We start from the raw sequence: 15,606 nt of genomic DNA on the forward strand, positions 1-15,606 counted from the left end.
TAAATTGGATTGGATCATATTTAAATAATTTTTTTTTGAAACTGTGATCATATTTAAATTTTAAACTTCATCAATTGATTAACAATGAAGTAAGAAAATCAAAATCATTGTATAAGATAATTTTCTTTCTCAAAACTAATCTAATTCATAAACCCCTCACACAGCTATTAGGAAAGTAAAGAGACAAATATAAATAATTAAAGAAGTAAATAATTCGACGTTGTAGGAGTCATAACCACTTTTCTTTATCATCCTATCCTTCTTCGTCCCCCCATAGTTGCACCTGACGCATTTCTTTAACAAGTTGCCCTATTTTCTCCCTCAAGAGACAATCTTCTTTTCCTATCCTTCTTCTTCATTCATTACTATGTCGTTTTCTATAAAAGCAGCTTTCTCTTATTATAATTGCCACCTTAATATTTTTCGTGTTTGTTATTTGTTCTGTATTTAATATGAACATAATATATGCCCTCTTTGTTTTTCTGATCATGCAATTGCCCTGATTTATTTTTTGTTCTTATCCTGATTGGTTCAACATCATTATTATGTCACGCACGTTATCATGGTGTGTTGCACTAATTGATGATAATATTTAATTGTAAAGTTATTTTTATCATATTAGCATTGTTTAAAGTATATTTTGATGTTGCATGTATTCGTTTTCGTCCAAGATTAATTCGTTCTACATATCTTTGATGTATCCCTTAAATTTTATTGGCTTCTGCTTTTATTTTTTTTCTGATGGAAGTTAATTAACATTGGTTTTTGATGTGCTTGTTAATTAATTACAGGCACCATGGAGGAAAGAGTGGGGATTTTGTTACTGATTTTGTTGGGTGCTGCTTGGGCTTGTGATACAAGAGAGCTAGCAATAATCTCTGGTAAGAGTTGTTAGATTGACATTTTTCTCATCTTTTTGCTTTTAAATTTAATTATCGTGTTTAGTGAGATGGATAGAACATACTTACGTAATTCTGCTGCGTACCTCGTACCAAATTTCTATACCACAAAGTGTACCTGGTTCTTGTAGTAATAATGTAAATAGTGATGAACCACATACCTTCTAGAACCAAATACTCATACCTGTACCATATACCCAGTAAATTAGAGATAAAATACAAGGCTTGTATTCACTCTCCTATATATTTCTTTATCAATCTTATAGGTGGAAATTTTAAGGAGTAACAGGTTAAATTTAGCTTTTAACCATCAATGGAAAACTAGAAAAAAGAAAATGCTGGCACTGACAACCAGTTATTTGTCAATAGGAAGGAAGCTTGGGCCAAATTCAAGGATGTTGTGGAAAATTTATTGCCTCTTTGATTTGAGAAACTTAATTTTTTTTTCAATACTTACAAAAATATCATCTTACTTTTACCTCATGTCCTGTTTTAAAGGATGTGTTTTTATCATTAAAACCAAAAACAAACTGCAAATAACTAATAAGGTAACATATTTTTTATTATTAGTGAAAATAATTAAAAAAAACAATTTCTTGAATGAGCATTTCTGAAAGCCCAAAATGTTCAGTGTTAAAATGTTACCTGCTCTCATTCATACCAATGAGAAAATGTTTTGCTACAAAGTATTATTGATACTTTAATTTGCGGTATCTATACCTGAGCCTAATATTGATATTTCAGTGATACATATATGTGAAGTGTCCAAATCTTTTAAAAAAATTATGAAAATTGAATATAGTGACATGAAAACGTAAAAGTATAATATAGTAATATAAAAAGTATTATTTTTTTATGAACCAAATATGAAAATTGTTCTTTTTATAGATATTTTTATGAAAGAAATGAGATTGATCATTGATAGTACCATTCTTATTTGTAAACAATAGGAAGAAATGATTTACAATTTTTTTTTTGTTTTTAGTAGTCTAAGAACACTGTTTATTCCCTTAAGCTTAATTAATGCGTGCCAATTTTATAAATTTCCCTTTGTTCTATATAAATTTAATGTATTATAGATGAAGTATGGATGAAGATTTCATATTCAAACACTTTTGATAACTTAGTAGTTAGTACAAAAGTGCCAACTGGTAAAAAATGCAACAGCTGTGCCTTAGTTCTCATTAGACCACTGAAGCAAAAATGTGACTTTACCAAACATTGTGTAAATAATATCTGTTAAAGTACAGTTATAATTTTGAAATACAAATGCAGCATCAGTACTAATTCGTGTTGTTGACATACTTCCATATGCAGAATTAAACAGAAAATCAGATGTCTGTGAACTTTGTGAGGAGTATACTGCTGAGGCACTTGATTATCTAAATGATAAAGAGAACCAGAGAGAGATTATCGATTCCCTTCACAATATTTGCAATCATATTCTCTCTTTCAAACAGCAGGTTGGTCTCCTTTCCTAGATCCATGGGTTTTTTTTTTTCCTTTAAATTTTGTAGTTATTCTCAGTTATTGAGAAAACTGACTTTAATTTCCAGTTATGCTGTTTAATACTCTACCAACAATCTGGGCTTAACTTTTGTTACAAATATGATAACTACAGTATGTTTTAGTTCTCATAAACAGAATAACTGTTAGGACATAAGGAAAAGGGTTAGGACATGGGAATATGTTAGCAGTCAGTTAGTTAGTTAGAGTGAGTTAAGTTAGCATAGATATATAAATAGTATGGTTGAAGGAAAGAAAATTCATTCAGATTTGTTAGCATTAATAAATTGAGCATTTTCTCTATTGTGAAAGGGAAAACCTTTGGAAGAGAATTCTCCACTTTTCCTTAATGCCATTCAATGATTCAAGGTTAAATACAAGAAGCATTATTTTCTCATTCTGCTTCTAGCTTCCTAACAATAACACAACCCAATTGTTTGTGGAATTTCTTTGGTGAAACTTGTTAAATAAATAAGTGATTTGAGACACAATAGTGGGACTAATAAAAGCACTTCTTAGGAACTTATAGGGTGAATGTGTGAATGAATCAGAACTTCATAGACTCTATGTTTACTAATACATGTTTTATTCTGTATTTCATAGTGCATCGAATTGGTGGATCATTATGCCCCACGTTTCTTCTTAGAAATTGCATCAGTTCAGCCTGGAGAACTCTGCAAACAGATCCACATCTGTCAATCTGCAAAGATTTCTTCAGAAGTTGAAGGAAATAGCTGTGACTCTTGCAAAGATACTGTTTCAGCCTTACTGGTTAAGTTGAATGATCCTGATACCAAGGTTAGTAATTTAACCTACTTGTGTGAAAGTTTACCTTATCCCTCCTTGATATTATGAAGAGAATTTTCTAACTTTCTTGTACCATAAATGGTTGTTGCATATTTTTTATACACTTACAAATTAGATTTTTCTTTCCTTTTTTATTTACTGGGAAAGCCTAGAAAGAATTTGATTCTGGTATATGTAGCATATGGATTTTTATGCACTACCACATTATTTCAATTGTACTATGTAATGTGCATTTTTGCCCTGTTTTGTTATGAGAAAGGTAGATATGCAAAAATAATAATAAACATATTATCAATGTTTGACATTAAAGGAGACATAAATTAACGAACTACCAGCGATGACCTACAATACCCTCTTAAAAAAATTTAAGTCTGATTTTTTCATGGACTTTTGTTTTTATTCTTACCCAAGCACTTGGAAAACTAGCCAGATGTTAAGGGAAGAGAACCGAGCCACTTAATATTTCACCGAGCATGTCAAACTACTTGATGTGAGAGTTAGGCATCCCATAATATCGAAGTCTCCATCATATTATACACTTGAAACCTTCTAGATTTTTCGTTTTTTTCCTTGAAAGCCTTTTACTATTTTTGTTTTGACCCTTCTCTGCAAATGTCTCTACTCCATGTTTTTGTCACCTTTTGTTGAATATAAAACTAACAACTTAAAATGCCAGCTTGAAATAATGGAGGCACTGTTGAAGGCATGCAATTCTATGGACAAGTTTTCCAAGAAGGTAAGAAAAATCTGGAAAATTCCATCTTTCTTTTTCTCTCTTATTTATTAAATTACCCTTGCATTTTTTTTTTTTTGAGATAAATTACCCGTGTATTCTTAAACATCATGTTGCATCCGTGTATTCTTAAACATCATGTTGCATGGAATCTATCTTTGAATCCAAAAAGTTAAGTTTCAATTTTTTATCCTGTTCTTCTCAAAAAGAAAATTTATCTTGTTGGTTAAACAACCATAGTTTGGCCCACTGTAATTTTCATTTAATGATTATCTTCACTGGTAGCTCCTTACCTAGCCAATAATTGAGCTCTAGTGTGTAAACTGATGACAGGACATTATTGTCGCTGCACCATCCAGAGGATGGTCCAACCAAATAAATGAAATAATAGTGCACTGTTGGAATTGGATAGACTTTTTCTTTTGTGGTGCTACAGCAGAGTTGTAATATATATATATATATATATATCATGAAAGAAGGTTAAGATCAGTTAAAGTCTTGTAACAATAATAATTATTGTTTTCCTATCACAATTGGAGTTTCATTTCGATAACCTATGATAACCTTTAACATAAACTTTTATTATACAAATTTTTAAGGTCAAATTCTAATTTTGATTAAAAAAGAAAATAAAGGTATTTTTTATGATACATGCACCTATAGTATAAAAGGTTTTTTATATTTTTTAAATTTCAATCATAAATCATTATATATAAATAATTTATTAATTTTTATAATAATTATTTTAAAAATCATAATAAAAATAATTTTCGATTGGTTGATTTAGAGTAATATTGCATGCTTATTGAACTCTTAAAAATAACATCAAAAGCACATAAAAACTACATCTAAGTTCTGTTCTAAAAAATGAGAAGCTAACGTTTAGGCAGTGCAACCTGGATCAAGCATTCCCCAAAGACACTCGGTGCCACTTGAGCTACTTCTTTCTTACCTATTACTATTAGGCAAATACACTTAACAAAGAGAAACTTTGCAATGATAATTTTCATGAGCAATTTTTCCCTTCTTGACAAAGGTTTTTTTCTTAATGGTCAAATTGTTTGCAGTGCAAGAGGATGGTTTTTGAGTATGGACCTTTGATTCTTGTCAAGGCAGAGAAGTTCCTGAAAACAGCAGATATATGCACTACATTACATGCCTGCCCTGCTTCCACTGCAGTTAGCAACAAGGAAGCCTCAATCATGGAAGTGCCTTTGATTTCTGACTCTTAATCATGGGAGAAGAGTTCTATTAGATTTATGGAGCACTTATTGCTTTAGTTCTATTCCTAATGTATTTATCTACATTAAAATCCATGTGCTTGTAACCATGTGCTCCTGGTATACTACAACTACTCTCACTGAATGTCGAAGTGAAGTATATGATTTTGAGATGCCACAATTTTACATGTATTTCTTCATTTTGAATAATGCATGGCAGGCAGGCACTAAGTCAAGATGGAATGCAAGACACACTTTCGCCTTATTCCAATTAATACATTTACTGTAACTGGTTGATCCCTTCACATCTATAATATAAAAAACCTATTTAATTAAAACTATGAAAATAATATTTTTATTTCCTTTTCTCTTTACTGAAACTGGATAAGGAAAACTAATTTTCTTTGTTTTTATTTCCCTTTACATAATTCTCTTATTCTTTCTTAAATATTACGGTCTTGCTTTCTAGTCCAATAAATCCTTAAGTTAGCCTCGAAATTACATGACTAAAACATTTTAGTCCATAAATTTATTTTAAAAAAACTTTTTTGGTCTTTAACTTTAAAAGTAATTTATTTTAATATTTTTTTGGTTGTTTGTCATTGTCACTTTGCAGTAATAAAAAAGATTAAAGTAAAATTCATTTTGTAAAGCCAAAGACTATTTTTTTAGGTTTAAATGCAATTTTTTCTCCTATTTTGCTCAATCCAAAATTTTTATCCCTCAATTTAAAATAAAGACATTTGATCCTTCTATTTTAGAAAATTTAAAATTTTGGTTCTCGTATTTTAAAATAGAGACATTAGATTCTTATTTTAAAAAAATCGCAAATTTTCAATTTAGTTAAATAAAATATAAGAAATAAAGAAAATAAAACATAAACTAAACCTAGACCTAACATTCCTTTAAAATACCATAATAAAATAATTTAATTAAATAAAATATAAGAAATAAAACATAGAGAAAATTATGAATATGATTAAAATTGTAGATATCTTAAAATAAGAGACTAAATATTTTTATTTTGAAACAATAGGATCAAAATTTCAAATTTCTAAAATAGGGGACTAAATATTTTTATTTTAAAAATAAAGAGATCAAAATTATAAATTGAATAAAATACGATAACCAAGATTGCATTTAAACTTTTTTTAAAAAAATTATGGTTTTGGGATAGTGATTTTGTTTATATCCAAAGTATTTACGGATTTAAAATATGTTCTAACTCTTTGAGTTTATTTCGGTCTTTTATGTTAAGTATAGTTGTTTTTTATGGTTTTTGGTTCTCTAAGGAATTTGTTCCTCAACCAACTCAGACATCCTGAAAATCTTGGGTTAACAGCCCCAACCATGACACAAGGGATAGTTTCCTAGGAGAACTGAAAATCACTGAGGACAACCAGGCTTAGCATTAAAGGCCCGAATACACTGAACGAGACAAAATACAATTTTTTTTTTTATCGTTGAATGCTTTAGATATAGAAAATCAACTATACCAAAACACTTATAAACAAAATCGTTTTGGTATGTGAAAAAGTCTTATATTATTTAGAGTTAAGGTTAAGAATAATTTGTAAATATTTTTTTCCTTAACCCATCCAAGCTTCATTTAATAAGGACAAAATCATAATTGATTAATGAATACTAAAGCAGATAATATTTTAAATATAAAAGTGTATATCAGCTCATCACTTGAAATTTAAATTTGACTTGTAAAAAAAAAATGAGTGGGGACTCACTTATATATGAGCCTAATTAAAAGCGAGCTTGACTTGTTTTAAAAAAAACTAAAGTTTGAATTTAACTTGTTTAGCTCATTTAAAACTTAACTACTTTTTAATTCACAAAAAAATTCTTAAATTTTTTTAAACTTTACCAATTTAGTATTTAATAAATTATTTTAATATAATTATGTCAAACAAATATTTTAATAATATATAATAATCCAAAAATAAAAATATGTGTTAAACATTAATATGATATTGTGAAATCTATGTAATTATATATAACATATATTGTAGAATTTATCTAATTTTAATTTTCTCTATATATAAACAAACTATTTACTAGCTATTATATATATCGAGCTTGTAAAGCTTAAAATTGACTGATTTAGATAATCAAGCTCAATCTTAAGTTTATTTATTTAATTAAACAAATAAATTTGATCAAACATTTAACGAGTTAAATTTAAATAGTTTAAATTTAAAAATAATTTGACTCATTTACACAAATATGATGTCCTAACAATATCAATGGACTTAATGTCAGAACAAAAATGTAAAACTCAAAGAATCTTAGGTACTAATTTAAGAGTTTATTTCATATTACTCCCTTCCAATCTCAAATAACAAATATAGGCACACTCTTACTATCTTTCTTCTTTCCTATCTCAACAAATCAAGAAAAATTATAAAGAAAAACTAGTATAAAATAAGTACTAGTAGAGTAGTACATGATTGAAAATATTACTAGTTCAGACAAATAACTTCTTTAGGAAAAAATTCTTTAAAAACTATCGAGAATAAAAAAAATTAATTATATTTAAAAATAAATTTAACTGAACACAAATTTTTTCTGTTATTTTTTATTTGTCAACTTAAAAATATAACACATAAATTAGAAATATAATTAATTTGTTTATTTATATTAAAATTATTTTATTTTTAATATAATATTTGCTATTATTTTTCTTATATTGATTATGAACGTAAAAAATATTTAAAAATTAATGTAAGAAAAAAATGCCATAATAAAAATAAAATAATTAATATTATAAAAGACATGCATTAAATAAATTTATGAACGATAAAAATAATGTACCTAATTCTATGAGGTTAGTTAAGTGGGATAAAATTGTATTTAACAACTAGTTGAAGGTTTAAGTTTATTTTTATTTTTATTTTGGGATGAGATAAATATAAGAGAATTTTTTACGATATCCATCAACAAAAAAAATGTTGTTAAACTTTTAAGGTAGTATTGAACAAGTAAAAAAAAAAATTATCATGCATATTAATTTTTTGATTGAGTGATAGGATAAAAATTGTTTTATACTATGAATACATAGATTATTTTTAAATATAAATTTTCTATAAATACTTTTTCCTATTTTAAACTAAATAGAAAAATACTAACCAATACCCTTAAGCACCCCTTAAACATTGATTAAGAAATTAATTTAAAATAATTTTTTATTACAAAATATAACAGATCACTCATATATGAACTCTAACTATAAAAACTTAGTTTATCTATCAAATACACCAACTTAGTCTATCTCCTCACAATTATTTTTATCTTTTTCTTTTGTACTACCCAACAAAGCCTTACAAGAGTATTGGTTCCATAGAATCCACTTAAACAACATTTCTTCTCCTAAACATTTGTTAGAATCTTGTTAACCAATGTCTCAAGAGTATTAGTAAAAAAAAAAAAAAAGAAGAAAAAGCAAATATTTATTGTAAGAATAATAAAAGAACACAAAAATATTGTGAGCATTTATGTTTTTCAATAATTTTTTTTAGATTCTTTGTTATTACAAAATTGATTAGTATTTATCTATATGTTGTACTATAAAAAAAAATTGGACGCTACTCTAGGGATTGAAATTCTCTCCAATTCTTTTTTCCTTCATTTCCTCTATTTCATAAGTGTTTTAGAAAATAAATAAAACAGAAATGAAACACACACTTTATAGAAAGTAATATTTATTTTTCCTAAAAAATTTAATAATGAAATACATAAAGAAAAAAGAAATGGAGGATCTTTACCAATAATTCAATCATTCATGTATTCGAGTCTGACCCGGGTGAAGGCTGGATTCTGAATCTGAAACAGCAGTCCCCGTCGGATCGACATGTAAGGTATGACCACCAATCAGTGAGTGACACGTGTCCTATCATTGATGCAGCTGTTATCTGTGTACGCAGCACAACACGGGAAGGCTTTAACTGGCTGGTGCTGCGAATATTCAAGTGCCATGTGGCGCAGCCGAACTTGCTACTACTCAGGGAAAAGGCGTTGAATGATGTTTGGTATAGCATCATTTTCACATCCCCATTCATTGTCCCAAATTCTCACCAATCCCACACCCAAAACATTTTGTCACATTGTAGCAAGTGGAATTGTTACCGAGATTTAAGAAAGAAGCAGAAAAGTTTGAAGGATTAATTAATTATTTTTTAACAGTTTTAATATACTAAAATTATATTTTCATTTAATATTCAAGAATAGTTATTAAAATTTAATGTTCACATGAATGAATACATTAATTTTATACTGTTATTCAATCATATATTATGATTGATATAATTTTTTAAATAATTATCAGAAAAATTAAAAAAAATATATATTATACATAATATTAATTGACTAATCAAAATTTATTTTGTACTGTATAACTTATTTTCTCTATTTATTAACAAGACATCATTTTTATTGTCTCATTTGTTGTCACATTTCTCACCAATTTCACATTTAAATTAATTTTGTTTTTTTTTCTTGAAGGTTTTGTCACATTGTAACAGGAGTACTGTTAAGATTTTACAAAAGAGCAAATTGTTTGAATGATAAATTAAATTTTAAACAATTTTAATATACTAATATTATATTTTTATTTGATATTTTTAAATTTTAAATTTTAAAGCCATTTTTTTAAAGTAGTGATAATTTTGCATTTCTCTTCACTCACTAAAAATAAATGATGATTGAACTAAATTCAAATGAGGCGGTTGTATGAGTGCAAATTAACTTAATTAGTTGACCATAGACTTTTCTTATAATTGGCAAAGATTGTTACAAAAATTCAACCTATCTAATTTAAGTATATTAATGCATTAAAATGTATTTCTTTATATATATATATATATATATATATATATATATATATATATATATATATATATAAAAGATATATTTGTTAAATTCTTAATTAAAATTATATGAAAGAAGAAGAAAAAAATAATCAACAGGCAAAAAGAAAATCAAATTTTATCTTTCATGAGGGAAATCAAGCTCAATCATAATATTAAAATCTAACGTGATTTTATTTGTGTGAAAGATCTTGACAGAATTTTACTTATTTATTATAAATTAGATAGTATAAAATTTTGAAATATATAAATATATCTCCTTTTTATGACTTTACATTTTCTATTTTCTAATGTTATACAAAGTTTTTATTCTATCTTAAAAAAAAAAGTTTTTATACTAAAAAAGTAAAATATCAAATATATTTTTATGGAAATTCAGAATCTTTTTTTATATGAAAATCTCCCTTATTAAATGTAACAAATATTTTACTTTATTGTTTTTACAAATACTAGTCAATGCTTCAAGAACATTCAATAAAAAAATATTTATTATTTTGAATGCATAAAGAATATATCATACTATTTAAAATGATTAAAAACATATGCTTGAGACAACAATTTTATATGCTAATAATGTGGGTTTGCAGCTTAGAAGTTAGAACTGGAAGGTGTTAGAATATTCTCTTATGCTCTTATTTGTTAAACTTGACAGCAACTTCTCTGTCTTTTCTTCCTCCTTCTTAGTTATAACGCCTCTACCCTCACCATTCCTCTCATTGCACCATAAAACAAAAAAGAACACAGGAAAAACAGAGAGAGAGAAATCTTCTCAAACCATCTTGCAGGTAAATTGAGATTTACCCATTTCAGTTTTCTTCTATATTTTTTCTGAGTTATTTTTGGATCTTCATTCCTTTTTGAAGTTTTGAAGTCTGGATTCATTTTTTCCTTCAAAGTTTGAAACTTTTCGATTTTCTTTTCGTGGGTTTCAAAATGATTTTTCTTTTCTTTTCTCTCTGTCTCTGTTTCATGAGAAAAATCGTTCGTCATGGTGTCGGGGATTTGGATTTTACGCTTCTGAGTTATTAGTAGTCTATTAGCGTGTTTGGTTTCACATCACCGACGTGATTTTCTGGAAATGTGATTTTAAGAAGCTACTAGTTATAGCTTCTCACACACACAGATATATATATCAAAAATGATTTCTTATTTCTCAAACTGATTTCCAACACGCTATATATTTCATGCCACTAGTAATTTGGTCCTCTTATGTGTTCTTTCATGCGAAAGAAAGACACAAATAATTATAAGGTGTGTAATGTTGATTAAACTTGGTTTTTGTGAAACATGAGAAGATCTAAGTGCACGTTCGGTCAATTTTTAAAATAATAAATTATTTTTAATATATTCTTTTTTTAAATTGTAAAAGATTATGATTTGTTAAAACCAAATTTCTGGTATAGGTGGATGGTTGTTGTTTTGACGAGTTAAGCTGTGTTTCTCCATGTCTCTCTTTGTCTTGGTGAGAGGGGTGTTTGTGTTTATTTTGCCTTTTTCTCTTAACGGCAAATTTGTAATTTATTTCTTCTTTTTTCTGGAAGATTTTGTTGGCAATAACTTATTGCATGTGACAGAAGCATGAAAATTGGTAGATAGATTGCCAAAGTTGGGTAACTATTGTAATGGAAAGTGGAACCACATGCATGTGGAAACGGTGCCAACCCAGTTATAGTTATACTTGCCTATTTGAAACCTTACTGAGTTTTTGTTTTCTTCTCAAGTTAGACTTTTCCAACTTTAGAAGATTAACTTGATCAGATGAGTGTGAATGATTTTATTTGTGTGTGAAAATGAAATCCAAAACATAATGCAGGTTTCGTGTGTTTACATATTCCTTTTTATGAATCTCAAGTTCATTATTGGTGTATTGGGTTGTATTGACTGTGTGCTTCGGCCATCAGCTGATTGATTATATTATTGAATTTTATTTCTTCTACATAATGTGTTGCCTTCTCTGGTTTGGATTTATTCTTAGTTTTTGACATCTTACATTTCTGCCTTAGTTGTTTAATCTTGTTTTATTCTTCTTTGTTATGAATCGTTTATTTGTAAAACTCTAGAAACAACTAGACTACTTGAGACTTGAGAGAATTGTAATTGATGTACTAAATATTTTGTTTTATTCTTTTTGATTTTGGGATTGTTAAAGGCTGACATCAGAAATAATTTATAGAAATTATGCTGGTTATGTTTGTAGAAGTTTTGTGTAATTCATTCAGGAGACTAGATTCTCTGAGCTTACTTATTAAATTTGGTCATCTTTCTTTCAGGTGTGTCTTTCATTGTATGTTCTACTGCTGGGTAATTGGAAGGCTAACCAGGAGCTGCTTCATTCCTCAATTATTCTTCAAACTTTCTAAGTTCATATTCTTCAGTGTTCTCTAGTGTCATCACCAAAATCAGGGAATGCTGAAAGATGTGCTTGATAGTTAAGAATTCCTTCACTGAGGCTAATGAGTCCGTGCCTCCATCTGAGCTAGCCTTGTTCAACCTTGATGACATTGGATGTTTAGTCCACTGCCCATATCTATTTTGTGCTCGAGCGACTGAGGTGCCCAGAAATCTCAGCCATTGTACAATTTCCAAACATGATGTTTGTGAAGACGGTTGAGCTTTGAATTTCTTGAGTGGCAGTTTCCTGCTTCTGGTCGCGTGATTGCCTGTACTGCATTGGTTTTCACAAAAACGTGTTTCTAGAAATGGAGCAAAAAGGAGGTGTGCTTATGCAACGATATGAACTGGGGAGATTATTAGGCCAAGGAACCTTTGCGAAGGTTTACCATGCTAGAAACATCATAACTGGCATGAGTGTGGCCATTAAGATTATTGATAAGGAGAAGATTCTGAAAGTTGGGATGATTGATCAGATTAAGCGTGAAATTTCAGTGATGAGGCTAATCAGGCATCCACATGTGGTTGAGCTTTATGAGGTAATGGCCAGCAAAACCAAAATTTACTTTGTCATGGAGTATGTAAAAGGCGGTGAGCTCTTCAACAAGGTGTCCAAAGGAAAGCTCAAGCAGGATGATGCTAGGAGATATTTTCAGCAATTGATCAGTGCTGTTGACTACTGCCATAGCAGAGGCGTGTGCCATCGCGATCTGAAACCAGAAAATCTTCTACTGGATGAAAACGGGAATTTGAAGGTCACAGATTTCGGGTTAAGTGCCCTTGCTGAAACTAAGCACCAAGATGGATTACTCCATACTACATGTGGTACCCCTGCCTATGTTGCTCCAGAAGTGATAAACAGAAGGGGTTATGATGGAGCCAAAGCTGATATATGGTCATGTGGGGTGATCTTGTATGTTCTATTGGCTGGTTTTCTTCCATTTAGAGACTCTAATCTGATGGAGATGTACAGGAAGATTGGCAGGGGAGAATTCAAATTTCCTAACTGGTTTGCACCGGATGTACGCAGATTGCTGTCGAAAATCTTGGATCCAAACCCAAAGACAAGGATATCAATGGCCAAAATTATGGAAAGTTCTTGGTTCAAAAAGGGGTTAGAGAAGCCTACCATTACTCAGAATGAAGATGAAGAACTGGCTCCTCTCGATGCTGATGGAGTATTTGGAGCTTGTGAGAATGGAGATCCTATTGAACCGGCAAAAAACTCAAAGCCTTGTAATAATTTAAATGCTTTTGACATCATCTCCTATTCCTCGGGTTTTGACTTGTCTGGTTTGTTCGAGGAGACCGATCGAAAGAAAGAAGAGCGGTTTACATCCGACAAGCCAGCCTCAATCATCATCTCCAAGTTGGAAGAAATTTGCAGGCGTCTTCGGCTGAAAGTGAAAAAGAAAGATGGGGGTTTGTTCAAGTTGGAAGGTTCCAAGGAAGGAAGAAAAGGGCCATTGGGTATCGATGCAGAGATTTTTGAGATCACCCCAGTCTTCCATCTGGTTGAGTTAAAAAAATCTAGTGGAGATACATTGGAGTACCAAAAGCTTTTGAAACAGGAAGTTAGGCCTGCACTTAAGGACATTGTTTGGAACTGGCAAGGAGAACAACCACAACCATTGCAACATGGAGTGGTGCAGAAAGAGGAACAACCTTCTTATCCTGGCATATCAGAGGTTGTGCCACAATCAACTGCGTAATGAATCTTGTCCCTAGATTGGGTTTTGTATTGTAGTATATGCTTTATGTTCTTGGTCAAGTGCACACTGTCATGTTGATCGTTGTCGCGGAATAAGGTGGGTGGTTAAGCATGTATGGATTTACTTGCTCAGCTTGTTTAGTTAGTTTCTTATTTGACCATTTGGGTCTTCTGTTGTTATCTCTGTATTGAGTCTATCGACTATGTTAGAAATGGCATTAGCATTTTTAAAATGGCATCAGAATCTGCTTGAGCATGTCTTGGATACAATGCTTCAGGATCCCTTATTTATAATGCCAGTGAAAAACACGGTCAATTTTAATTTATAAAATTCTTTTAAAATTATTAATTTCAAGGATCTTGTAATGTTTTTTGCCTTCAAAAATTGAGATTCCTTTTCTTGTATTTCCTTCCATTCTTTCATCACCAACTCTTGCCACTGATAACAAGTATCATGAACTAGCACATAGGCTTAAGCTGGACAATATATCTTTCATATGTTGTATTGGAAGTAAACTGTCATTCAAAAGAAAAAGTGACAGATTTGAATATTAAGTGCCCATTTGGCAAGATTCAATAATCAATTTTTTATTTATTGTGTTAAAAAATTTGCAACTAAGATTAATTTGTGTACATATCGATTATAATAGTTCAAAATTAATTCTATTATCAAATTCTAAAACAAATTGGCTCTAGCGCGATGATAGAATATGCTGTAATATGAAGGTAAAACTTGAGTATATGCCAAAGAAGAAAGTGACATTTGGTGGTACTCTGGTGAAACCTATCGGAACTTAAAAATGTTGATACTTCTATTCTTCTAAAAATAATTATATATAATTTAATTAGGAGATATTAAAAACATTTTAAAAAATTATATTAAATTATAAAAAAATTGTAAAATGTTTGTCGAAACTATACATAGAAAATTGTATATTTCTCATAATTATATTAATTGTAACAATTAGTTGTAGATATTCATAAATCAACCCGGTTCTCTTTTTTCGAAGTCACAGACAATTCTTTATTTATTGAAAAAAATATTAAGTTCTTATTAAATAAACTTTGATAAATGCTCAATATCCAAGTAAGATTTTAAAATTGATAATACTTTGTGGGTGGTTTCAAACTTTACAATAATTGTTATTCTGTCCAAAAAAATTCTTGAAACTTTTTAGGTACAAAGAATTTACTTAATTTCATTAGTTCGGTTTTCAACAAAAGAAAATCTTGTTACCAATTGTTACAACAGAAAAGCAACTAAGAGCTCTTCATGGAACAAAGAAGAAAGTGATAGAAGCGTTGTCCTATTAGAGAATCCATAAATTAATCTCCTGGAATCTTAGATAGATTCTTTAGAAGAACAAATTCTCGAACCAGACAACTTGAACAAATAGTGGATATAGAATCCAATGTTGATATTGGATCAAATTCTAGGATAGACTCTCTTAATCCTAGACAATTA

The 15,606-nt window shown here is 29.3% G+C and overlaps 2 protein-coding genes across 5 annotated transcripts; both read left to right on the forward strand.

Moving 5' to 3' along the window:
* Positions 1-255: 255 nt before the first annotated feature.
* Positions 256-5,430, forward strand: LOC114416787 (prosaposin-like). 4 transcript variants are annotated; one of them, XM_028381824.1, is made up of 6 exons: positions 256-303; positions 792-881; positions 2,217-2,362; positions 3,009-3,203; positions 3,889-3,948; positions 5,013-5,430. In XM_028381824.1, exons 2-6 carry the CDS (start codon positions 797-799, stop codon positions 5,175-5,177), a joined length of 651 nt encoding a protein of 216 aa, XP_028237625.1. In that variant the 5' UTR covers positions 256-303; positions 792-796; the 3' UTR covers positions 5,178-5,430. The 4 variants fall into 4 exon arrangements, with proteins under 4 accessions (XP_028237625.1, XP_028237616.1, XP_028237600.1 ...); XM_028381815.1 differs by lacking the exon at positions 256-303 and adding an exon at positions 408-565; XM_028381799.1 differs by lacking the exon at positions 256-303 and adding an exon at positions 603-697.
* A 5,239-nt stretch (positions 5,431-10,669) lies between these two features.
* On the forward strand, positions 10,670-14,496 carry LOC114416807 (CBL-interacting protein kinase 2-like). Its single transcript, XM_028381830.1, has 2 exons — positions 10,670-10,824; positions 12,310-14,496. Exon 2 carries the CDS (start codon positions 12,739-12,741, stop codon positions 14,140-14,142), a length of 1,404 nt encoding a protein of 467 aa, XP_028237631.1. The 5' UTR covers positions 10,670-10,824; positions 12,310-12,738; the 3' UTR covers positions 14,143-14,496.
* The last annotated feature ends 1,110 nt before the right edge of the window (positions 14,497-15,606 follow it).

The sequence above is a fragment of the Glycine soja genome, chromosome 1 (assembly GCF_004193775.1).
Source record: "Glycine soja cultivar W05 chromosome 1, ASM419377v2, whole genome shotgun sequence".
NCBI classification, from domain to species: domain Eukaryota; kingdom Viridiplantae; phylum Streptophyta; class Magnoliopsida; order Fabales; family Fabaceae; genus Glycine; species Glycine soja.

Excerpts from the sequence above, each read along its gene's own strand:
- LOC114416787 (XM_028381824.1), top strand. The coding sequence starts at position 797 with ATGGAGGAAAGAGTGGGGATTTTGTTACTGATTTTGTTGGGTGCTGCT. Across the intron at positions 2,363-3,008 it reads TTCTCTCTTTCAAACAGCAG|TGCATCGAATTGGTGGATCA; the intron begins GTTGGTCTCCTT and ends TGTATTTCATAG. Across the intron at positions 3,949-5,012 it reads TGGACAAGTTTTCCAAGAAG|TGCAAGAGGATGGTTTTTGA; the intron begins GTAAGAAAAATC and ends AATTGTTTGCAG.
- LOC114416807 (XM_028381830.1), top strand. The coding sequence starts at position 12,739 with ATGGAGCAAAAAGGAGGTGTGCTTATGCAACGATATGAACTGGGGAGA.